We start from the raw sequence: 25,119 nt of genomic DNA, 5'->3' as shown, positions 1-25,119 counted from the left end.
CATGGTTTAGTGATGGACTTGGCAGTGTTAGGTGTATGGCTGGACTCAATTTTAAGGGTCTTTTCCAAACTAAATCATTCTATGATTCCATGCTAATTTGCTCCAAGCTCCCCAGCTATGGCCATTTGACCCTTTTGCTTCCTAAGCACACCATTTTAGTAGTTCTTTCCTGGCAAAGCCTCTTCAGAGGAGAATCCATACGAAGAAGCTGTGCAGCTACTCTGTCAGTGGTTGTGCTTGGATGCTTGCTTTTCTCAGGGAATGTTTTTGTATTTTGTCCTGGAAAGGACCCAGAAGAGTTTGTAATCACAGGAACACAAGGTTTGCATTTTACCTAACACACAAGAGTATGCCTAAAAAGTAACACAATCCACTTGAAAATTCTCATATAGTTAAAGGGCAATTATAACTATAGACACAAATCAATGATGCCTTTTTTTTTTTAAATTTCCTTTTTGTTTGGACTGATAAAGGAATGCTTTTTTCCATGCAAAAAATCGTAAATCATCAGTCATTTATTTCTCCCTTCTCCTTACAGTGTTGCCGCACTGTTTAGAACTTTATTTTTGAATTTGAAAATGAGCTGTCTCCCAAAAATGGCAGTACCTGAAGAAATATGTAGTCATCCTGCACAGTCAGGGAATCCCGATCAGTGCTGCCAGCAAATGGGACTGTCATTGTCTTATCAGAACAATTCTGAATCTGGCAAGTGATGTAGCGATAATCTGAGGGAAGAGAGACAGAAACATATGACAGGGCTATCAAGGGAAAAAGAAGCAAGCAGTATTAAATGCTATTCATGTAGGAAAAAGGCTGCCTTTGCCAGGTGAGTTAGTTGTAGAATTATTATATTAAACTCTCATATAAGACTTTTTCAATCTCCAACATACTGAGAATATATTAACTGCTTACAGTTCAGCTCATTCCCTGGAGGCAGCCTGTTATTATCCAAATTTTACTGGTCCAGAGAGATTATGGGTTAGATGAATGAGCCATTCATGGGTGGGGATAATAGAAGGAGCCTCTTTTCTCACTTAACCTATGCACAGAGCCGAATTATTCACTTGGAGAAATAGCAGCCTGACACAACATAACTGAAATCAATAGATCAACCCCAGTATAAAATCGTGATGGATGAGAAAAGAATCAGGCTCCATTTAATAGACAGCGTGCAGAATTTTAAAGCCTATTTTCAAAGCTCTGTAAGAATGTTCAGACACACTATTAGCACACTATTGGAACTGGTCTGTTGGGGCAGGATTTCTATATTCAGAGTTAATACCTTGCTGAAAAAGCTTAGACTGATTTATAATCAGAGGAGGCTATGGCCTTTCTTTTTCTCTCCGGTTAGCAAGGACTATCTTCCCTCCCTGGGTTCTTAGAACAGCACTACTGCATCTTTGATACAATCTGCTCTTATCAGAGAGAGCAGAGCCAACAATCACTATCTTACACCAGCTGTGACTTAAAGATCTTCTCTGGGACTCTTAAAGACCTTCCCTAAGCTCTTGTACAGTTCACCCTTTGTCACAAGCTTCTGAGCACAAAGTAGTAGAGTGACTTGCCCAAGCACAGTGAGGAAAATGTTATTTACACAATCATGTGCCCAGATCACTAATTCTACCCACACTCCAGGTAGTGTGAGAGAGCAAATAATGTACTCCCATGTCCTTCACTACTTTTTCAGTGCGAGGGAAAACGCACCCCACATTTAATGACTTTTTATTAGAGAAGGGCAAACCAGTATATTGGATGCAATTATTTGTTTTAAAATCTGGATCTGTTTCAGAGGCAGTTACAGTCAATCCAAGTTCTCCTGCTTATGTCCAAATCCTCATCTCAAGGACATTGGGTGCAGCAATGGACCACCTAAAATCTTGCAGGTGTTCACAGTTCACAACGTAAAAATTACAGTTCTTTGTCATATAAGTAGTGTAAAGATTCTGTTTCCACTAAAATCAATGGCTATTCTTGTATTGACCATAACTGCATAAAGTCAGTTTGCTGAGAATCTAGCCTGAAAATATTTCATGAGAGTTTATCTTTCTCTGCTGTTTCTGTTAAATAATAAAAATAATTTAAAAAAAAACCCACACCACACAAAAACAAAACAAAACAAAAAAACCCCACCAAAACTGAAACAAACAAACAAGCGAACAAAAAAAACCAAACCAAAAAAACACAAGAACCAACCAACCAACCACACTGCCCTCCAAAAAAGCCACCCTAAACCAAAGCCAACCAAATGAAAAAAAACAACAACCACCTAAAATCCACCACCACCAAAATCCCCTTTGAATTCAGGTCCTGAATAATCATCTTACATTGTCTCTAAAGAAAGTAGCTGATGGAGCTGTCACCATGTTTCATAAATCTCACTGCTCAAAGTTTTATACTTTTTATCATCCAGCTTTTAGCATGGTAACTTTGATTTTTTAACAGGGTTGAAATGAAGAAAAGCTATGGGAACAGGGCAAGCCAAACTGTGCATTCTTTATGACTCACTTTTAACATTGCACAGGAACTTAGATGATCTGACTCAAGAAATTAAATTATCTTTCAAGAGTATGACTGGTAACAAGAAACTATCCAAGCTTCTGGAATCATGGTGACGCTTTAAGCACATTCTGACTACTAATCTTCTTTTCCATTTATTTTCCTTTTGAAGTTCCAAAACTGGATATTATAACATGAGGAAATTCTGAGAGTCTAGTGCTGGTTGGTGCACCAGACCTGACACAGGCAAGGATTCACATGAACAGACACCCAGCACTAACACTGCATTGCCAGTTTTATTTGCAAATCAGGAGAAACTGTTCAATGTTTAAATGCCAGGATAAATTGCACAACTAATGGATATTATCAACAGAGCATAGCATCTTGACATCAATTCCTCTTAAAGTGAAAAACAAGTAGATTGTAAATTATACTATATTTTTATATAACTGAACGGTTTTGCTGACTTGAAATAAAGAAAGAATCTGACTTGCACACTTTCTGACTAATTTTAAAAACAATCCAGAAAGCACCTCTAAACTAAAGAGAAATGACTACATACTAATGTATCAATTGATAACATTTTCATTTGCATACCTCCACTGGGGTCCTGGATTTCCATATGAACTAAATCAAGGTCCCCGTCAACTCCAGCAACAGCCCTGAGAACATAATATAATCAAGTTATGTAGAGCCAGCTACAGAATAGTAATTATGTGGATGGAAGAAAAGAGAGGATTTCATACTAACCAGCTTTAGAATTCTAGCTGGGAATAAAATAAACCCCATTTATAATATCCTATTACTAATATCTATAAGGAAATTATTTTTTCTCTGCTTTACATTATGTTTTTCTTAAATTTCTTTAGAATCTCTTCTACTAAAAAATGCATACAAATAGAATAAATTGGAAAAAAAAGGGATAGAAATATGCATGAAATTAGAAAAAAAAACCTTCACAATCATAAGTTGATATATACACACACAGAGATATGCAGACACATGCACTGGCAAACACTATAGCATCTTTTTACAATTAACATTTGAGACAACAAGGCAGATTTAATGCTAAAAAAGAGTTAGATTCCTTTCTTATTAGAAATATCTTAAACCTGACACATGGTTTCCATAGCAAATTGATATATCTTTGATTAGCATATTCAAGGGAAGAGCACATTCTGCTTTGACAAAGAAAGTGAAGAATAATTTTGAGAAAAATATCCTGAGAAGGAAATTCAGTCAGAGTTGATCAAGGTACAGTTTAACTTTGTAAAGGTGTAATGGGAATACAGGATGATTTTCTCCCAATATCTCTCATGTCAAATATGCTCAGCCAAAAGATGAGTTTTCTACCCTCAGGGCTTCCATCCCAGCCTGGGAATGGCAGCCCCAGCTGTGCTTTTTTCTGGCCCTTCTATTGTCATTATTCAGGCAGGTTTTGCAGAGAAAGCTTTGAGCTGGCAGTTGTGCAGCCACAACGTGAAGCAGAACCTGGCCTCAGCCCCAGACACATCACTTTTCTCCAGGCCCTTCCCCAGCAGGGCAGGAGTCCATCCAGTCAGAAACTGCGAGCTGAAGACACGCAAAGGAGATGCACTGAGTGATAAAGTGCAGCTGGATGCAGATATTAAAAAGGTCCATTTAGATACTTAAGAGAAAATGATCATTTTGATAAAATTATTAACAATCAAGTGCAATAAAGTTTTATTTTGACTGACATTACATCATTTTTTAATGTTTTTAGTAGCAGTGATTTATGAGGAGTGGTTAAAAGTCAGACTCAGTGGCTCAGTGGCTCCTCAGGAACATTGGCCAGAGGGAAGAAACTGGACGATTTCCACTGCTGCATAACAACCAGAAACAATCACATATGCTGTTTTTCCCTAATAAGATAAATGATTAGTCCAAAGGAGGAAAGGGATGGGGAGGGATGAGCCCCCTCCAAGCCATAAGATGTTGGAGAAATATATATGAGATTTTTTTTTTAGCAAATGCATGGAAAAATCTTGTATTTATTAAGAATCTGATCTCTCAAACACAAACCATTTTAGCATTTTGGAGGCAATATATTAGGTTAGAGAAGATTTTACATCCACTGAGGTATGATGAGAACATATATATGAGCAGAAGGAAGGAATCTGTAAACTTTTGGTGCTGAGTGTGCTGTTATCTATGTTTCTAGATAGCCAAAATACAAAATCAAACCTGTTATAACTCTGTAGTCAGCAATTTGAGGGAAGAAAATATTTGCTGAATATTTTACTCTTAGTGTTGGACCTCAGACAGCTGAGCCAAACAAACTTTTGGGTTGAATTTTCAGAACCTGAGCCTGACATGCTAATAAGCATTAATAATTCAAAGAAAGTTTTTGAGTACTTCTGAAATTACTTCTTGTATCTATAATTTATCACACATGATTTCATAAGCACAATGTGAGGTATTTGTCAATATCTCTACCTTCTCATCTTTATTTCAACAGCTCAGAATTACAATGATCTCACTTCTATCATGCTCCTCCTAATAGTGGCATATGTAGACTCTAGTCTTGTTTCTAGTGTAATTTTTCAGTGAAAAAAGATGTAACTGATCCATTTTAATAAACACTCCAGAATGATATTTTCCTACCCAGACCGCTCATCTCCTTTAGATTTTTCTTAAATATAATTATTTAATTAATTCTAAATTAAGAAGAATATTTTAAAAATATTGTGTTTTTTCATTATTGCAATTGTACTGATGAACTCTAGCAGCAGACACTGTTTACTCAATGAAGATGTTACACCCTCAAAGTCTACTTTTGAATGTCAGCTACAAAGCAGAGTTTCTGAACTCCAAAGTCCCTTTACCCAGCTTTACAAACACTTAGGAATAGTCCTTCTTTTATTGAAAAAAAGACCAAATCTCTTACAGCTGCTAAGAAAATCTCCAGAAGAGAGTATAAATAATATAGAGAATTTGAAGCTATATCCCTGAAGAATAAACTAATCTCATTTCAGCGGACTCTTCTGCCAACAGTACTTAAAAGATAATACTGTTATTTCACTTGTGCTTAAATCATGAACCAGAGGAAAAGTTGTGTGATACTCTGCAGGCAAAACACAGCCCAGGGCCCTCTGGCCAGCTTCTGAGAAAAACAGGGAAACAAGGTGCACAGAGGAACACAAACCCTGTGTGGTCCACTGAAAAGGAAAGCTCAGTTGAATATATTTCATATTGAGGGAGAAATGTAGGACAAAGTTGGGTTTTTTTTGCATTTTCATTTACAAACTTACTACCACCACAACATACAAGTGCATTGTACCAGGGTGAGCGTTGTGTCCACACATCCATTCACAAGGACAGTTTGCTGTTCCCCAGCTGGCTTTAGGATAGGCCCTCGTCTGTTTAGTAAAGCACAGATGCAATGGACCCTGAGAATCTGACATTTTTTTTTCCCTCCAAATAGAATCAAGCATCTTCTCAGGAACTATCTATATTTTTCAATTTCAGTAGAGGTTGTTTTTTGGTTTGATTAAAATTCACAATAAAATTAGTGGTTTTACTTAGGTAAATTCAGGGCTTTCTGGTTGGCTTTTTAATGTTTTACATTCAACTACTGAGTTTTCCAATGAAATTCAGACTAACTTTCAGATCAGACATGTCTTCCTCGAGAAGAAATATTTCTTGACCAAATGTACCATGAGGGATAAAGCAAGTGCAACACACCAACACTTTAGATCACATAACAGGTGGTTACAACACTTCAGAATTAAAATAGCCCAACTTGACTGCAGGGTGGTGTAAATAGAAGCAGCCTCAATATGCTTCTCCTCTTTCCTGCGAACACAAGCTCCCATTATCTCCCTTGTGCTTGTCTGACACCATGTTGAGCCTCTTGGGAAAAATAGCTCTGCAGGATGCAATTTTAGATTTTTTTTTCAGGGATTAGTTTTCTTATGCATATGAGTTTTTACACTTTACAGAAGTTCTCCCGAAAGATTTTCTGTGCTATGACCTAATTCTTCATAATTTTTGCATTAGTGCTTCACCAGGTAATTTCACTGACCTTAACTGCATTATATCAGCATGAAAATGGTGCAATGGAGGCAATTGAAAAGCCCTTTGGGTTTGTCTTAGTAGGTGTATAAATGTGTATTTCATGATACAACCATTAGATATTTTGTAGTTTTAAATAACCATACTGAAATGCTAAGAATTTAGAATTTGCTGTTTAAAGTTTTATGGGAGACCTTTGGTATTATTTTAATTAAAATTTTTCTTTTCTACAGCTACCTCTTTTTTTCCCTAAATGCCCCAATATTTTCTTCCTCTAGTTCAGTGCAGCATTAGGAAAGAACCAATACTTGAAATTTCAGTTATACAATATCTATTATTATTATAATTAATACCATGATTCAATTAATTACCACTGACATGTAACAGTACATATCTCAAAATGTGAACCATACTAATCAGTCTCTTCTATGATAATTATAATTCAATTTTACTTCAAGCAGGAAACTCTTTTTTTCCAGTAGTCCAGGCTCATTTTTTAGGGCAGCAATTGTCTGCCAACACTAATCAAGTGCTCTGGACACATCTTCCCTACCTCCAGTGGACCCTTCACTGTTAAACATTTGATGCAGTTCATTTGGGTGAATATTAATGAAAAGACAACTTCAAACAGGACATCTGAAAACAAAAACAAATCAGGACAAACATGCTTGCTGATGTGCAGGAGCCTCCATTCAAAGACCATCTGAAAACTTGCCGTGTTCCTCAGTTTGCCTCTCTCATTATCTGCACCAGCATCACTCACAGGCTCAGTTTGGCCAGGAGAGGGTTTTCCTTGGAGCTGGCTGGAACTGGCTCTGTCTGACACGAGGGCAGCTCCTGGTCTCATCCCCGAGGAGCCCTGAATGCTCCTGCTACCGAACCTTGCCACATAAAGCAGTCACATACACCACCACACAGAAACTAAACCTGCTTCAAGTGATTAAGTCAAACGTAAGAATGACTGCCCATAGACTCTTGGCTTTACACACAAGTAAAAAATTCAATGACAAAGTCTCAAGGAACTCCTCTTTGCATTTCTCTCCTTCAGGACATTACATGGCTGAAATCCTCTCTTTCTCCTGACACTTGAATAGCCAGGCACCCACTACATCTGACATAAATGGGTACAGCTGTGACTGAATATCTCTATGGAATTTCATGATGAGAACAGAACTTTGTCCCCTGAGAACAACTGCTTCATCAAAATAAACACATCATTTTTTATTTTTTTGTTCTTACCTCTCAAGAAAATGGAAAACCTGTAGCTAAAAATACGAGTAACAGATACCCTCAGCATAGGATCCAAATACCGGAGTGATTCAAGGATAAAGAATTCCTAAAGCTCTAGACAGTCACAAAAGAAATGTGTCGGGCCTTATTCGCTGGTAATTACCAATTCATCTCTTACTGTCCCTGGGTATATTTGTGCTGGTGTAGACAGCTGATTCACAATCTATTCTTTGCTAATGTATTACTAAGACCTATTTTGAGAAATCAAAAAGATTTCTCAATGCTGCATAAGCCTTGGGGACTGAGAAGAATAACAGCAGACACAGAGGAATCCCAAACTCCACTGCTCTTTCTTCTTCTCAAGGATTACCACATAATACAGCACTTTTTAAAATGGGCTTCATACACAAAAGCAGTTATATACCATGCAATGGGTGGGTGTTTGATGTTTGGCTGGGATACCTCATATCTTTGCATTCCATGCTGCAAATGCACCAAGAACTGGAAGAAGCACTTATAAAGAATGGGTGCTGTAACGTCTCTTAAACAGAAATCATCACACTGCGCAAATGCAGTTTGTAGGCAGAAGTAAAACAGCAAGTGAAGTTTCTTAATTTTACAGAATAAGAAGTTGCTCAAAATTAAAAAAAGAAAAGGCCAATTATTATTTATACAGAAATATAATATTTATTTTCTATATGATGATACTTTTTTTTTTAATTACAGTGTGACTTAGTATATTATTTTATTGTTAGTTTCAAATCTGCCTTTCATGCTTTTCTTTATAGCTCTTTTGGTTTCAGAATAGGATAGAATAAGCTAGTTCATTTAGAAGGCACCAACAACTCTCCAGTCCCACTACCTGACCAAATTTAAAGCAAGTGCTTGATGACATTGCCCAAATGCCTTTTAAAAACTGTCAGGCCTGGGGCATCAACCAGCACTCTGGGAAGCCTCCTTTGCCTCCTAAAATGCTAGGAGAAGACAAACCCTTATGAAGGCTTAGTCAGCTTTCTCTTTCAAAAGAATAAATTAAACAAATAGGAAAATTAGCTAGGATGGTGTAAGAAAAGATCACACTGTATCACAGAAGAAATAAAATATTCTGTGCTCCTAAATTACAGATGATTGTACACATTTTCCACTGATGCCAATAATATTTTCATTAGTTCCATTATCATGAAAGATCAAATTCCACACATTAAATCTAAAAAGATATTTAAGGAAGGATCAAAAACACTTGGAAAGCAAATAAACCCTAGAAGATTATATTAATATCATTATATTTATATTGCTTATAAATCTATAATATCTATCTGAATATAAATATTTAAAATACTCAGTCTCTACTGACCTTCCCTTAATATAAATACATAACTCATTCCATTAAATTAATTGCATTTAGATTTTCATTGAGCAAAACCAAAAAAAATGCTTCTTGAGGAAATGCATGAAGATCTGCCTGCTTCTGGAAGCACAGAAAAAATGCTTTTTTACAAAGCACTGGAAAATATCATGACTGGTATTTATACTGACTATTTATACTTATCAGACTAAAATAAAAATCTTAGGCTATATTATTAACCTCAGTGGCAAAGCTCAAATTGAAATCAAAGAGGAAACATCTGCTAAAGATATGCCCAGTGAAATGTTCTTGGCACAACCAGCCACAATCAGCAAGAGCCATGCCCTCATTTATCATGAGAGGTACAATTAGTTTGACACAATATTTTTAACACATCAAATGCACGCTGACAGGAAAACAACACCAGACCTGGTGACCTTACAGTCAAACTATTACAAAGCCAAATTCTTACATCTGTTTCTATCTAGCACTCAGATAATTTGGGTGACAAAGGCCATAAAATACTGGAAAGTCTCACATGACAAACTCCCACTGGAAAGCCATCATGTCCATCTCTCCACTCACATCTCACTCTTTATATATTGCAAATTTCCATATGAGATAGAAGTAATATATATATCTTTATTCTATGTCATTTTATGAGAAGGATAATTTGGTAGTGATGTACTAAACATCTGCTTCCAAATCCTTGCTGTTGCTGGCTGATACAGTTTTTGAGAGAAATCACTCTGGTCTGTATATAGAAAAGAGGAAAACAATCCCATAGAAAATATTTCTACTGGTTATAGATGTACAGACTTTTCAAATTTATAATTTTTATTTGCAAGGAATGTGATATTTATGAACAACCATGACTTTGAAGTACTACATTGGAGTTATTCCTATCAAATGATATAAGGAAACATAAGGCTTCTGAAACACAGCAAAATACAGACTTAATATTAAACATGCTCTTGTTGGCTTTAATCCTTACATACAGAAAACAGTGACAGATTATTTGGGTTGGAGCAAAACTGACACACATTTCAGTTGTTTTCTGTATTTTTCATAATTTAAGTGTGCTAAGTGTCAGATGAGAAAAAACTCCAGTAACAAAGTCTGTCAGAGAGAGGCTTCCACTCTTATTTCTTCTCTGTTAGTGACTTGGATGGATTTCAACCTTCATGCACTTTAAAATATTTTTATTAAAGACAGATAACCACATGCCCTCATGATTTACATCCTATATAATAATCTTGCTAGGGAAGAATTGGTTACGAGGCAGACATGACATTTCTGACACACAGTGCTACTTGAAAACAATTATACCTTTCCACAGGGTAAAGGCTTAAAAAGTTATGAAACTCTACCTGCTATGCAGAAATAAGCTGTTCAATAGCTGTTCAAAACTATACTTTGCAGGAGCAAGGAAGCAGAAAGTGTCTACTCAGCTGTTTTGGCAGATAAGGTTGAGGCAAACTGGAATAAATCAGATCAATGTTCTACAACCCAACCATAGGCTACTTTTCCAAAATCATGGGCAGTATGTAGGTTACAGATTGGAAATGAGGCGCTTGGAAGTGTGACAAGGCTTGTGTGTTGTGCCCAGGGCTAATGAGACCAAAAAGGCAGCAGGGTAGGTTAGGTCTTGTGCCCCCAGCTCTTTCAGACAGGATTTGAAGTGTCCGTGTATCTCTGCCCTGATCACAACCTTGCCCCTGCCTGGCTGCAGCAGCAGCAGCACACGTGCCAGCACACCCTTGGGCTCACCAAACTATGCTTTGGGCAGTGGGGCAATGCAGCCATAGATACCATAACACCTCTCTGTGCTTCGTAACCACAAGTTTAGGCAGGTTTTGTTTTGTTGTTTTGTTTTACCCTGGGTATGGCCAGGATGAATATTTATTTTGACACAAGAGTAAAACAACTACATGAAAAACTGTGAGGGTCACAGATGAAACCAAGATCAGGCATCTATTGCAATACTGGCACCAACTCCAGCAAACCACAAAATACCACTGAAAGCCAGATATGTTTCCATAGAGATATGGAAAATTATACTTTGTACAACTGACAAGGATCAGAGTCCATTTAGAAGTTAAAAGCCATTTAGGGAACACGAGCGTCTAGTGTAGTATGACTTAAACCTGCAATAAAAAAATGCATACTTACAAATTGTGAAAGATAGAAGTGAGTGTGAAACTGACCCATTTAAAAAATAAGATTAATTAAAACACTATCAAAAGTTTTATTTTGGTTTTAAAGAATCAATACCATTTTCAAAATAATTACTTTTTTTTAAAATAAGGACAGTAACTTTTCAAACATTTTTGTCAACCTGTTTAAATCACTCCTTAAATACTTTGTGAGATACATGCAAAATGTGAGATTTCTGCATAATACTTGAGCTGAAAATGAAATAATTAGATATATATGTTTTCAATAAAGTCATATTTTTCACCAATTCCATTAGCAGTGCAAGTGTATATATTACTCCAGTTACTAGGTATGATCCAGCCTCTCTTAAAAAAACTTTGTCGATTTTTCTCTACACAAAGACCCCTCTCTTTTCTAAAGATCAATTTCATGAGTAAAATAGAGAGAAATTTCATTCAACATTGCAGCTTGCTTTAAATCTTGGGCTCCACAGATCCAGACCTATAACCCTTCCATGTGCTGATACTCAGTATGATCCCTGGCATGACCCTGATTTTGCAATAGTGGGTACAGAAACACTGCCACCATCTGCAAAGGATGCCAAGGCTCACATAGTCCCCATCTGTACCTCTGGAAACATCTTCTTGGATTAGAATGAAATACTTTCACTGCTCATTTTATTATTTCAAAAATAACAGACTTCTTACCAAAAAAAATGATCTTTAGAAACTCGTTCCTGCAGAAGGTTCCATTTTTTTCCCAAGTCAATAGATACATAAATCTAGAAAAGGAGAAAAAAAAGTGAAAAATTAGATTATAGGAAACTGATAACACTGTAAGGCTTCAAAGACAGACCCTATATCACCATTAGAAAGACAGATTGTACACAAATTAAAATGAAAAAAAACCAAACAAACCCAGAAACACATTACCAGGAGCTCAGTACCTTGTTTTTCAGAGTAACAGCCTTTCACAGAGAAATTATTTTAGAATATCATCTATAATAAAGAAAATTCTGTAACAACGACTTTTTGTTGTGAAAACACAATTCCTTTGGGGTCAGATTCTTTTTTACCTCAGCATGGTTACACAAGAGGGATGGTAAAAAGGCACTTCTCCTTCTCATTCATTGGGAAGCAATGTTTCCTCTATGCTTCAAGCCTTAATGCCATCAAAAATACTTAAGCCAGGAAGCCAATGGATTTAAAACTCTGCTAAAATAGGACCAAAATATATTACAGAAATGCTTAAGAGATTTGATGAGAGATGCACTTATGGGCTTGCTCCACAGACACTAATTTGTAACCCACAAGAAGTGGTCCTTCAGCACAGAGGCAGAAGATGGCCTGGAGGAGAAGGATTCCAGCTCCACCTTCTCTATGAACAGTTCCCCCCTGGTAAAAAAACAAATGCTAATGATATTGATGGATATCAAGAGTGCAGATGAAAGATGTTTTCCCCCAGAATAATGTGGGATCTAAAATAGCTCTTAACAAATCTCCTTCCTTTAGCATTTGCCTTCAAAATGTGTTTCCTCTAGTTAAAATAGAAAGTCTCTATCAGACTTCTAAAAAGACCGATTTAAAGCCCCCCGCTGTCTGCATGCATTTCTTATTTGATCCAATTTACATAAGATGGGTTTTCTCTTGGTGTCTCTAATAAGGGGGATAAAAAAGCAAGTAAAACTGTTCTTCTCTGATGTAGAAGACACAAATTCAGTAACTGACTGTTCAGGGGGAAAGTGTCTTATAAGGAGTAGTAAGGAATATTTATGTTTTAAAATGACAGGTTCAATGACAAACCATAAAAACCCCCCACAGATATCTATTATGTTCTACTATAGAAAAACAGCAATATTAATATGTAAACATAAAGGTTGAGGTAACGTAGCATAAACTCTGTGGGTAAATTTGCTGAAGTTTGAATTAGAGATAGAAGAGAATTTCCCAGTTACTCTGTACTTCACAATGACTGGGTTTTCTTCCACTGCACACTTGATTAAAGCAGACAGACCACAGGAAAGGAAACAACAATGAGGACTCAGACTGCTTACTGTAGTATTGACCCAGTCTACACACACACAGAAATGATTGGGGATTGAAAATTCTTCATCCTCATGAATGGGCTAAATGATTGGGCTGCAGAGCCAGGATCCTGATTTGCTTGCTAGATTTCTGGTATTAATTTCATGTGGCTTAGGATTTTCTGCAGCCAGGGTATTTTATAACATCCTGCTCTGAGCAACCTCCTCGGGGGATGGATGTGACTGTGAATGGACTGGACTGTGCAGGGTGAAGAACCTAAGCTGCTTACTTCCTCAAACCCTTGTCACCACAGGCATTGCAGAAAAGATAACCACTGCATTTACCATTTTTCTAAAAAGTCCCTGCTCACTGGGTAACCTCCCTCAGTAGACTGTTTAAATCTGGGACAGATGATCATTTAATGCACTATCTTAACCCTGTTATCTAAGCTGCAAAGAAAGCCAAGAATTCAGAAGTTCCTGGCAAGAGGCAAGAGAAATATTTAGGATAAGGGATAACAGTGGCACATGAACAAAGGGATATATCTTTGTCATCAATGAATTTCATTTTCAGAAGAAAATGAAAGATTCTCACCCTTTAAACAATGACAGTGGTACAAGAGAAGCCAAAGGCCAAACCAAATCCAGCCCCTCTCCCCCAAACCCAGACTGCCTGCTCACACACACGTTTACGATTGAAGTCTGGGAGCTTAGGAGTGAACAGTTTGGCTTTCTGCAGGGGGAAGAAGCTCCTGCAATCTTACTGCACGAAGAGTGAAGTAAGACTAATAAGGCATATTCAAACTGAAATGAAATTTTAACTGATGCAGTATTTGAAATAGGTAAAAAATAACTTGATGAGTTGCATACACATTGAACTTTCTGTAATAAAAAAAACCAAGTGACCTATATGTATTCTGTTTTTCAGCAGGTACATATGATAAAACTATTAAATGAGATTAGATAGGATGTTAAAACAGTTATTTTAGCAGACAGCTAAAATCTCTGGCTGAAGCAAACAGATCTAGTAAGTCTTATAATTCTGCTTATTCTCACTTAAAAATGTGCAATAAAAGAGTGAAAAAGATTTTTAAAAAATATTGAAAATATTTTTCTGTTTTGTCATTATTTCACTCTTTCTGCTTCCAAATGAATGATTAAATCTATTGCATCCTTGACAATTTTTTTAAAAAAATCTAAAAGCATTTATGTAGGCTCAGCAAATAGATGATTGTTATTCATTATAACGGAGGGGTAGCCAGAAAAAGAGCATATAGATTTGAGGCAGTAAATGGATTAATCCAACCACATTGACTGGATTTGCATTCATTTATAGTGTCAGCTAGAGGCTAGGGATTTATTTAAACAGAATCTAGGGTTCTGAATGAAAGAACAATGCATATTTTGCAATATGAAATAAGCCCTAAATCGAATCAAAAGTTGTGAAAAGGCCATGAAGGCCTTTCCTTTTATGAAGGACCTGATTCCTTGCATTCCTTGCAGTCTCCAAAGTGCCTTTGTAACAAATCATTTGAGTAAGAGAAGCTAATGTTTTCTCCTGAGTTTTAGATTGTGTTACATTCTGATAGGACTTTCTTTTAGGGAAGGTAAAGTTACTTAACTCAAAAACCTAGAGTATACTGACTCCTCAGGGCAATTTTAGATCAACCTTCTCTCTCAAGATCATTGATTTTAGTACAGTGACCTTTTCTTGTGTCAAGTTGCAATTTTGATTTTCAACTCCTTCTCTGCCAATATCACTTTATCTTCTTCTTCCTTCTAGGCCAAATATATCAGATTTCATACAAAACATAAGCAGGTTACTGACCCAGTTATAGTCAAAGGCATCCTTCATTCCTACACATCTAAGGTAAAGATGTAGGACTTGTCAAGGAAGTTGACTCTTTGGTTGACTCTTTTTAGTGTCATTGAAAGCCTGAGAAAAGTCCATCAGATTACCTAACCCCTTCCAGCTACTCCTGCAGAACTACTTACTGAATTTTTTTAATAGGTTTTTGTTTTTAGGTTTTTTTTGGGGTTTTTGGTGTTTTTTTTTTTGTCTAGTCACATTTTAAGCATGCTGAATAGTAGCATTACTCCTTTTGTGAGATTCCTAACTTAATTAATTAATCAAAACACAAACCAACTGCTTCACTTTGTGCTTCTACCTCCTGCTCTCTTCTGACAAATACTTCTACCCACTTGTTGTGGGCTGGACTACTTGTTCAATGCACTTTGGACTCTTACACTTCACAATTTTGCCACTCTGTAACTATAAAAAATTCAGTAATTATATCTATTCTCAGGAACAAAAGTCAAACCAAAAAAGATATTTTCATAACAAAAGCTTTTCTTTACTTCCATGAAGTATTTTATTTACTTCACATGCATTCAAATTATTTTTAATTGTGTTAGGATTTCAAATCAAAGCTAAGTAAAATATTTAGTGCAATTTGTGACTTTGGTTTGCTATGTTTTTTATTCTAGTTCTATCCTTATTTGCAAACACCTGTACATACCTGAATTGGTTTGGATCAGCTTATATATTAATATAATAATATAATATTATATATTGTTAATTTATATATTCAAAAACATGTCCAAAAGGGTGACTTGATATAGTATCACTGGAATCAGTGCAATATTTGGCTGCAGAATGTGCAACTTCTCTGACTTATCTCACCACCTAAATATACAATTTCTATGAGGTATGGTGAGGGTAAAATGGACTGGAGTTTACCAATTTAAGCTCAAAACAGGAGTAAGGAGTAAAGGTGAGTCAAGGCTGATACCAGGACCAGAACGACAGCGAGTTTGCAGCTGCAGTTTTGGCACTGTGAAAAAGAGATGAGCTACACACTTAGAGAGGGTGGCACACCCATCAGTGCTTAGCCCAACCCACCCAGAACACTGACTTCACAGTTTAACCAGAAGGAATCTGAAAGAGGGTAAAAATTTACAAACATGACCAGCTCCTGAATCTGAAAGTGGTATAAAGCCATCATAATATAATTATGAGATAATTATTCTACATTCCTACAGAGTCACTGATTCCACAAATCCTATTCTGCTATATGAGTTTGCAGTTTGCTTTGTATGAGTTTATTTTATATCCTGTGAACATCTTTTGGAGGCAATATTTCAACTTCATTAACTTTCTACTCTAGTATAAATTGTTTATGGTCACTTTCTAGGGAGAAGCATGTTTCATTATTATTTAACTGTATTATGCAGAAGGAGAAATATTCCCAATATCCATATCAACTGAAAATGACAGATTTGAAACTACCATAACCACAAAGATTTGGACATGAATAAAATAAATATTTAAATAAATCTCAAAACTGCTATATGAATTCCTTCTGGGCAATTTATATTTCATAAAACCCAACACTAATCAGCATGTCAGTATTGCTTTATATAATCTTAACAGAGTAATTCCTGAATTTCATAGAAATGTGGTATCTTCAAGCCTTACCTTGCCTTCCTTGGTATAAGCCAGTACTTTATCTTCCTCTTTTGGGTGAAAAAGGAGAGTTTCCACAAAGAAAGTGATAGGTTGTTTCTGGAAAGTGGCTCCTTCATCTGTGCTTATGAAAAGGCTTTGGTCACGGTCATTATGGGAAGAACTTACGAGAATTATCTATAAGACAAAAACAACAACATTCCTTTAGAAGCCTGATTTCTCTATAACAGACAACACAGCCATATTTTTTTTGTGTAAATGTCAGATTTTGTACACACCTTACCTTATGTATCAAAATTCTGCAGACAAGAAACTCAAATCACCTAAGATATAAGGACTGCAAGATTTTATTAATCTTCCCTGACCAAATCTGTTACATTCTATAAATTCTCTTGCAACCCATACCAAAGTGGTTATGCTCATCATCTCTGCTCAGAATGACTGCCTTGGGTTTTGGTGCTTGTACCAGGTACACGAGGCCACATGATAAAATCTCCAGACTAATGAAAAAAAAAAAAATACTAGTAATGACTTATTTTAACATGTCCATATAAGTACATCTCTTTATCTAGTGAGGCTACTAAATGTAAAAATAATCACTGACATAGCAGAAGAATGACCGAGGAGAAAGAACTTATTTATAATATCTTTCCATTGTTTCACCATTCTCCTCTTCCTGAAATATTTTGAATAAAAAAGCAGTTCATTTTGATGCAGAAGACTATGCCAATAAATTATTTGCATTTCCTTCTCAGGTCCAAACAATGCCTTGACTCCAGATAATATCTTGAGCTGTGTCCTTGTGTGACCTTTATGTCAAGCTTCAAACAACAAAGAAATTCCCCCCACATAATTTAGTCAGAATTTCACGCATTTCAACTTCTTCACCTTTTGTTGTAACATCATGGTTCTAAAACTGCCAATGTGAGGATCCATTTTGATTGTTTTTCCAGATCAAAAGGGTCCAGTTGGCATTCAAAAATGTGCCTTTATCAACTGATAGCTTGCAAACAAACTGGATTTTCAAAGTCCAGCTGGGCTCTCTCTTGCTCACACTTCAAAAACAATTAAAAAAAAAATCCTTAATTCAAAATGTATTTAGAATTTTCAGCAAATGGTGCAGAAAACACTACAGAATACTGATCACTGTGATAAAGTGACTGTAAATTGCTTACAGAGATAAATGGCAATGAGTTATGCAAACAGAATTCCAATAATGTGAATACAGAGAAGGAAAGAGACTAACAAAAACAGTATAATTTTTATGTAGTCTCTTTTTTAGAGTAGAGCTGAAGTTAAAATTTTGAAACTTCTAATGAATTATATAGATATGACAGCTGGGCTGAGCTTTTACTGCAATTGGTCTTGGGGGGAAAAAACTATAAATTCAACATTTATAGATGCTCCAATTTGACAAGTAACTTAAGCATGTGCACTTGTCCTTGAAGCACATACACAGTGGCACTGATTTCAAGGGCTTTCATGCACCTCAAATGGGGCACTTATTGAAATACACTGTTGAACAAGAGAGCCAACTGCAGATAGTTCAAGGTTCATGGTCCAGAGCTGAAATCCCACACTGAAGCATATATTAAGGCAAATCTACTCCATTAGCTGCATGACTAGGTCAGTAAGAAGAGCAAAATAATAACCCATTACGTTGTTATAATCTTGTATTTTTTAATGATATAATTTACCCAAGAGTAGGAAACTGACATTTTTATTGCAAAGCCCCTGTAAATGACACTTCCACAAATGCCTTTTCTTATTTCTACTGTATCCAATGGCTTTCTGTCTCTTGGGAAGTGCTTCAAACAGTGTCAGTTTAATTCATTACTATCTACACTCCACCAGTAGCTGCTGGTGGCCTAGATAGAGCACTCAAAGATTCTTGTAACACATTCATTTATTCGGGTTTCTGCAGTGGGCATGGCATGAACCTAAAACTGAAGGTGCCTGCCATTGCTGCCCTGTCCCTGTACCTGCATCTCAAGGGGGAGTGAAGAAGTGTTTATGCCCAGCACAGAGATTTGTACTTTCTTGCCAGACTCCCATCTGTGACTTAGGTTTAAAATGTCTATTTTCTCTTGGAAATAAATAAATTCAAACTATTTTCCTGCTGAGAGAGGTATATAGTGCTCATTCCTGTTTCTTTGTGACCAGAACAGAGACAAGGACCTGGTCCCCAGAAAAGGCACAAACTGTACTTGTACAGAACAGTACAAGTTCTGAACTACAGAATATTGTCTTGCTTTTTATTATTTTTTGTTTTTGTTTTTGTTTTTTCTGACCCTTTAAATCTTACACTTCCAAAACATATCAAAATTATGGCTTCAAAATAATAAAGGAATGTTATTTGTGAAATAGGGGATAGTTTTCACTGTTAATGAGGCTTAAATGTAGGCATATCTAATGGATTCAACAGCACTGAAATTGTAAGAAAAATGCTTGTTATAATGTAATGCAAACACACTGTGATATTTGCTAATGCTGTCCTTCAAAAATACTATGTATCTTTTGGAGTTAAATCTATCTTTTTAAATAGCCTAAAGATTGTAGACTTATAAGCGTATATGGCAGGGTCTCTAACTATTCTTTTATTCACACACACATCATAATTCATTTAAATAAATATTTCTGAATTTCACTCAGTGTTGTGACTTATATTTCAACAGTTTAAACTGATCATTATGTGCCAGACACACAGATTTCCTTCCCACAGCCAACTCACCGGGTGCTCAGACTTGCCTGCTGGCTAACACTGGTTATTTGGGAAAATGCTCCAGAGTAAATATTGTATCCACATTAGATGCTTTCCATAACTAGTTTTATTTACTTTGTAAGAGGAACAAGTAGCAAAGCAACTGCAAGCAACTGATGAAGGGATGCAACTGGGACATACTGTCTGGAGAGCCAACTAGCAGTGATGGCTGAGGGTTTTAACTCAAAATAAACTACTGCCTTGAATAACTGTGTGTTTAAAAACCAGAACAGATTTTAAGCACAGATAAACTTGAGCTCCTTTTAAAAATGTTACACATAATTTCTCACTCCTGTGAGATTCTTCTACCTTTTTTTAGTAAATTGTAACTTTATATTATGCTGTTTATCTCAGACCTCAGTACTTAATCTCCATCAAGCCAAATAAACCATAATAACACGTGTATACATTCAGGTCAGATGTAAGTCTACAACTTTCAGTAGCTACACAGAAGTAAAAACAAAATATTTCACAGAGACAAACAGTGCTATGGATTGTAAAGAAAAAAGAGTAAAAATAATATCTACTAAAGATGAACAAAGGGAAAAGGGAAAAAAAAATCTAATAAAAAAGAAAAAAAAAAACAAACTACATAATGCCAATACAGCAATTAAACCATTCCAAAATTAAAAAGCCTTTCCTCAGAAAATCTTTTCCCCATTTCAAGAAAGTCGGTCAGGCAGGGGTTAACAGAAAAACCAAATAAATCTGAAAATAACATAATTAAATCCATTTGTTTAATCTCTCTTTCAAGACTGATTGGCCAATATGCATGTCTAACCATTCCTGCTATGAGTGGAATCAGAATCTGAGCCCCAAAGGATGAAAAGATTCTGATGGCTTAGGCTACAGTTCTCTGCGTAACAGACTTTTTCTTTCACTGTTACCATGAAGATTTGGAATAATCATAGTGATTACTTGGGAGTCTTAACTGTAGATTTGGCAGCAATTCAAAGCTATGCTGCAATTTCAAGTGGCAATAAACAGAGGATATTAACATGCATCATTTGCACTGTGTCTGAAATATAACCCCCCCTCCCCTCAGTTTAGGTCCAATCAAAACTTAAACTCAAGACAAATTTGATCTTAATCAGCACTTTCTCTAAAACAAGGCAATTTTCTAACATATTACAATTGTGCTGTCTCTTTCAGCTTCAGCAACTGATCCTAATTTTAATTGTAGCTTTTATTGTCCTTTCTATTTCCCTAGTATTACAAAAGAAAAAATAAAAAGTAAAAATATCCATGATGAATAGATTTTTACACTCACAGCATCTGACTTGCTGTAGATTTCTGCAGCCAGTGGTGAGAAAGACAAGACACGCTATTTTTAAATTCTATAATCCTCCATAAGGCCAGAAATCAAGACACACCTCAGCACTCTATACTGACCCTGAAGGAAGAAACTTCATTTGGGCAGAGTAAGAAATGAAAAAAATACACTGGCTCTTCATTTAAGCACACAGCAGACACACACTGAGAAGCCAAGCATGGTCAGGAAGAACTCCCTCAGCCACCCCCAGTAGGCTGAACTCCCACTGGACATAGAGGGTTCATCTCTGGGGATACAATCCCAAAAAATGCTGGACCAACTCCAGGAAAAAACCCTTAATGATGTGAACTTATGAGCCATCCCCACTGAGGTCAAATAATTTCACAGAATACTTCCAGGAAGTGGGGTCACCAGCAACTACTCTGAACAGCAATCCTTCCATCATCTCATCACCCTCCCAGTAAAGAACTTTTTCCTAATATCCAATTCAAATCTATCATCCCTCATCTTAAGGCCATTAAGAACATGCCTAGATGAAGGTGCTTAGCTAAACTGGAGACAAGGCTGCTGAGCACAGGGCATTGCCTGATGACACCAGCACAGAATCCTCTGTGCCTACACACTTCTGAAGGGAAATGGTCTTTGTGCCAGTACTGCCAATCTCAGGGCAGGATTCACAGAGCTCCACAGCACTGCAATCACACCCTCAACATTCTTAAGAGTAAGTAGCTCATCGACTTTTCTTGGGTTTACAATTTATCTTATTCACATGTTACTAGATATACTAGGCTGAGAGAGATATTACTAAAGCTCCTGGTCCCACTTGTAAATGAGATGTTGCTTCTCAGGCAGCATTCATAAAACACATAAAGTGGACTGCAAAGGGTTATGATTTTTATTTTGGATGGTGTGAGAGACCTGATAATTCAAGAGTGGCTAAGTGAGAGTGAAATATAGTCCCTTTACTCTCAGAGTGGTGAAAAACAATACCTAAAAAAATCAACCCAAGGTAACTCCAAGCCGAGAGTAAAATAAAATGTCTCCCAGATTGCAGCATAATCTTGTAGATTTTCCCTGGAAGTTGCATTATAGAATCACTCCTCACAAATGTGAAGTTATAAGTGGATCTAATAAGTCTGCTTCTGTGTCCAACTGAATTAGGTGGAATACAGATAGAAAGGAACTTACACACACCCCAGAACAGTATTTTACTTCTTATGTTAAGCACTCACAGCTTCCTCTAGAATTCTTATTTTCTCTTGAAGAGTCCCTTTTAAGCTATCACACAGAAGCATTTCAAAACAGCAACTAGTCTCTAGGAAGACCACCATAAGGGAAGGGAAAATGGGAATATTAAGGATGATTCCTGAGAATTATTTGCTACACTGATCACATAATCTCAGGATACAATCAAAGACTATCTGAAGCAATCCTGGTGGAGCTAATGGAAAGCATGTATCACAGTTTCTTCTCCCCTGGGTTGTGGTCAGCTCATTAATCACTTGGAATATCACAAAGGAAGGTGCAATATTTTTTATCTAGTATCAGCAATATATTAGACACTTTAGGATGTGGAATGAATATTTAGAGGTCAGGATCTCAAAATAAGCTGGTTAGTAACTGGAGCAGTTGGTAACATGTAAGATGCACTGAAGAGGGAGTGAACATCAGAGTTAACCAGAGTTAGTACCTTAACAGAAAAATGTGTTCAGAGTAACTGGACAGAGCACAGTTGTTTTATACTGCACCAAGGCAAGCCTGAAATAATATAATCAGACCATAAAAGAAAATAATTTTGAAATGGTTTGCTTTCCTTTAGGGCATTCACCATAGTGAAATCAAGTTTAAGGGCACTTATATATCGTAATAATGAATGCCCACAGCAAAACAGCTACAGGTGTTCTGACTGGTGTTGATGAAGTGACTGAAAATTCTGCCCTGTTGGCAACCTGTATCTACCTAAATCAGCCAGATCTTTTGAACAGAACACCTCAAAGGGGCTGAGGATGACAAGTCTCTAGGGGATACCAATTACAGCTCAATTAATCTGTCTCCTCACTTAGAGAAGGGCAAGATACACAACCTGATAATTTACCAATTCCTCCACATGAACAAAACTCATGCATCTATAACCTGCTAGAACCAAAAAATCATTGCCACTTGACCACCATGACTGTGCAAATTTTCATGAGAAATGCTCTCTTCAAAAACATCTCAGAGCAGCAGTACCTCATGCTGCCAGCCTGGGAATTCAATAAAACTGGCACACCTTAAGCAAATTAGGAATTCCTGCAATATACTGAGAAAGGCATGAATATGCCAAAGGTCACAGTAAAAACAGAAGAGTTCTCTGATCTTCCTGCAAAGTCCAATGTGTAGCCTGGCTATTGTTAATTCTTCTTGTACAATCCTACATCAAAAGTGAGAAAAATTCAATGTGGAGATGATTTGAGGGGTGGTCCTCATATGTTTGTTCACATACTCAAAAGTTTGGTTTTAAATCAATGCACTCCAGTATACCAAGTACTAAATTAGATGGTCTTTTCCAGCATGCTCTGAATAAGCAGTTTGAGTGGGGAATAGCACTGGGGAAGGCATATTGCCAGTTCTTGTCACAGCAGGGGAATGTTCCCTAACCTGCTTTTATATTGCCCATGAAAAAAGAACATTTTCTGTGTCTCAGAAGAAAAGAAAAAGGGAGTTGCACTAAAAGCAGAAATGGGCAAGTTTCACTCTTTCCTGCTGATATTTCCACAAACATTAGTATTTACCAGACAAAACAGGCACACACTGATCTTTTTAGCTTAGGCATTCACAGATTAATCTAATTCAAAAAGTTATTTTGTAGACCTCCAACTAAACTGCAAATATTTTCTGCCTGAACACATCTCAGAGCAAGGTATAAAACAATGCTTTCCAAACAGGATAATGGATGCACAACAAATGACTGCATATGTGATTTGATGTAAATTAATGAAGAAAGAGCTCAAACAGTTCCTAGCCACCAGCCATTAATTTGTCAACAGCAAAATCTGCACTAAGCTCAAAGAGAAATTACATGGATGGTAATTAGTGATAGGGAGAAAACATGAAGGAAAGGAAGATGTGGTGGCTAAAATTATCACTCATATTGGATTGATCAGGATCTCATCATCTTCTGTAATAGGTAAACACTTTTCTCTCTTAAAATTACTAAAGATATGCCTTTTGGTCTTTTACTACCAATCTCAGCTCTGTTAGAAGGCTGTATAAGAATTTTCTGGGAAGCCTACAAAAAGGAGATCTCAAAACATTACTCTGGGGACCCTCATTATGCACAGTTTTCCCCTCCAATACCAAATATTCATCAGGTGTTTTCATAGGCAAAGATCTTCCCAACAGGCACCCAAGACATCCCTATTACCACTTGAAGCATCAACTTCAAGCACATTTATTCCTCTCTCTCTCCCAGTTTTATAGAGTACTTCTTATGGAGATCAAGGTATTTAATGACTGCCACAAGTTAAAAAGAGTAAGTAGCATTTTCCAAACTTGTAGGTGAGAAATGTGTGTGTATATGTGAATATACACCTTTGCAAACACAAACAAGGTCAAATAACCAGTTGGGCCACCTCCAAAGCTGCTGAAGCTGCTGACTCTAATCACTGATCTTTGAAAGGCTCAGAGACTGGGAGAAGTTCCTGAGGACTGGAAAACAATAAACATCATGCCTGTTTTAGCATAATCCACAAAGTGCTTCAGATGTGTCTCACACATCTCACATATATTTTGTTTTTGTCCATTTCCATATCTGAAGGCGTAGCTGGCACTAGGAAATGAGCTGTTAAAGTCCTTACCTTTCAGGAATCACCTGATTCCTTTTGAAAAGTGTAGGCACTCGCATGAAAGGAGGTCTGGGTATAGTTAAAGATTGGACAGGTCTTCTCTCCTAGACCACGAGGGAAAATACAAATCTGGGGAAAGAGCTGCTCTGAGCAATTCTTTCATACTTAAGTCACAACAGATTATGTGGGTTTGAAGGAGAAAATGGGAGAGAGAGAAAAAAGGGAGAGCAGCAGAGGCAAGTGCTGGAAAAACAGTAATTATTTTTCACTTGAATTTGGCCATATCTCCATTATGTAGGCTACAAAGCTTAATTATAAAAGCTCTTGCTATTGAAATATTTCCCCTTATCTTTGATATCCAGTGCAAATGGACTGGAAAAAAAAAAAAACCTTGAAAAGCAGAAAGAAAATGTCTTTTAAAGTAATTTTTGGTCCCATTAGGGTGAATCTCATTAATAGAAAAAGGACTTCACTGAAGAATAGAGCTTTTATATTCAGAAGCATACCAT

The 25,119-nt window shown here is 36.6% G+C and overlaps 1 protein-coding gene across 5 annotated transcripts in view; it reads right to left on the bottom strand.

Annotated features, from left to right (window-relative positions):
* The window catches only part of SORCS2 (sortilin related VPS10 domain containing receptor 2), a 521,645-nt gene that overhangs the window by 90,835 nt on the left and 405,691 nt on the right, over positions 1 to 25,119 (bottom strand). For all 5 annotated transcript variants that reach the window (XM_058838960.1, XM_058838962.1, XM_058838961.1 and 2 more), the window contains exons 4-7: positions 16,765 to 16,929; positions 11,971 to 12,044; positions 3,094 to 3,158; positions 607 to 725 (exon numbers count right to left, since the gene is read on the bottom strand). In XM_058838960.1, coding sequence (XP_058694943.1) covers positions 607 to 725; positions 3,094 to 3,158; positions 11,971 to 12,044; positions 16,765 to 16,929 — 423 coding nt within the window. The remainder of the gene's footprint in view (positions 1 to 606; positions 726 to 3,093; positions 3,159 to 11,970; positions 12,045 to 16,764; positions 16,930 to 25,119) is intronic.

This window comes from Poecile atricapillus, chromosome 4, assembly GCF_030490865.1.
Source record: "Poecile atricapillus isolate bPoeAtr1 chromosome 4, bPoeAtr1.hap1, whole genome shotgun sequence".
Taxonomy (NCBI): domain Eukaryota; kingdom Metazoa; phylum Chordata; class Aves; order Passeriformes; family Paridae; genus Poecile; species Poecile atricapillus.
This window is presented reverse-complemented; position numbering and strand designations above follow the sequence as displayed.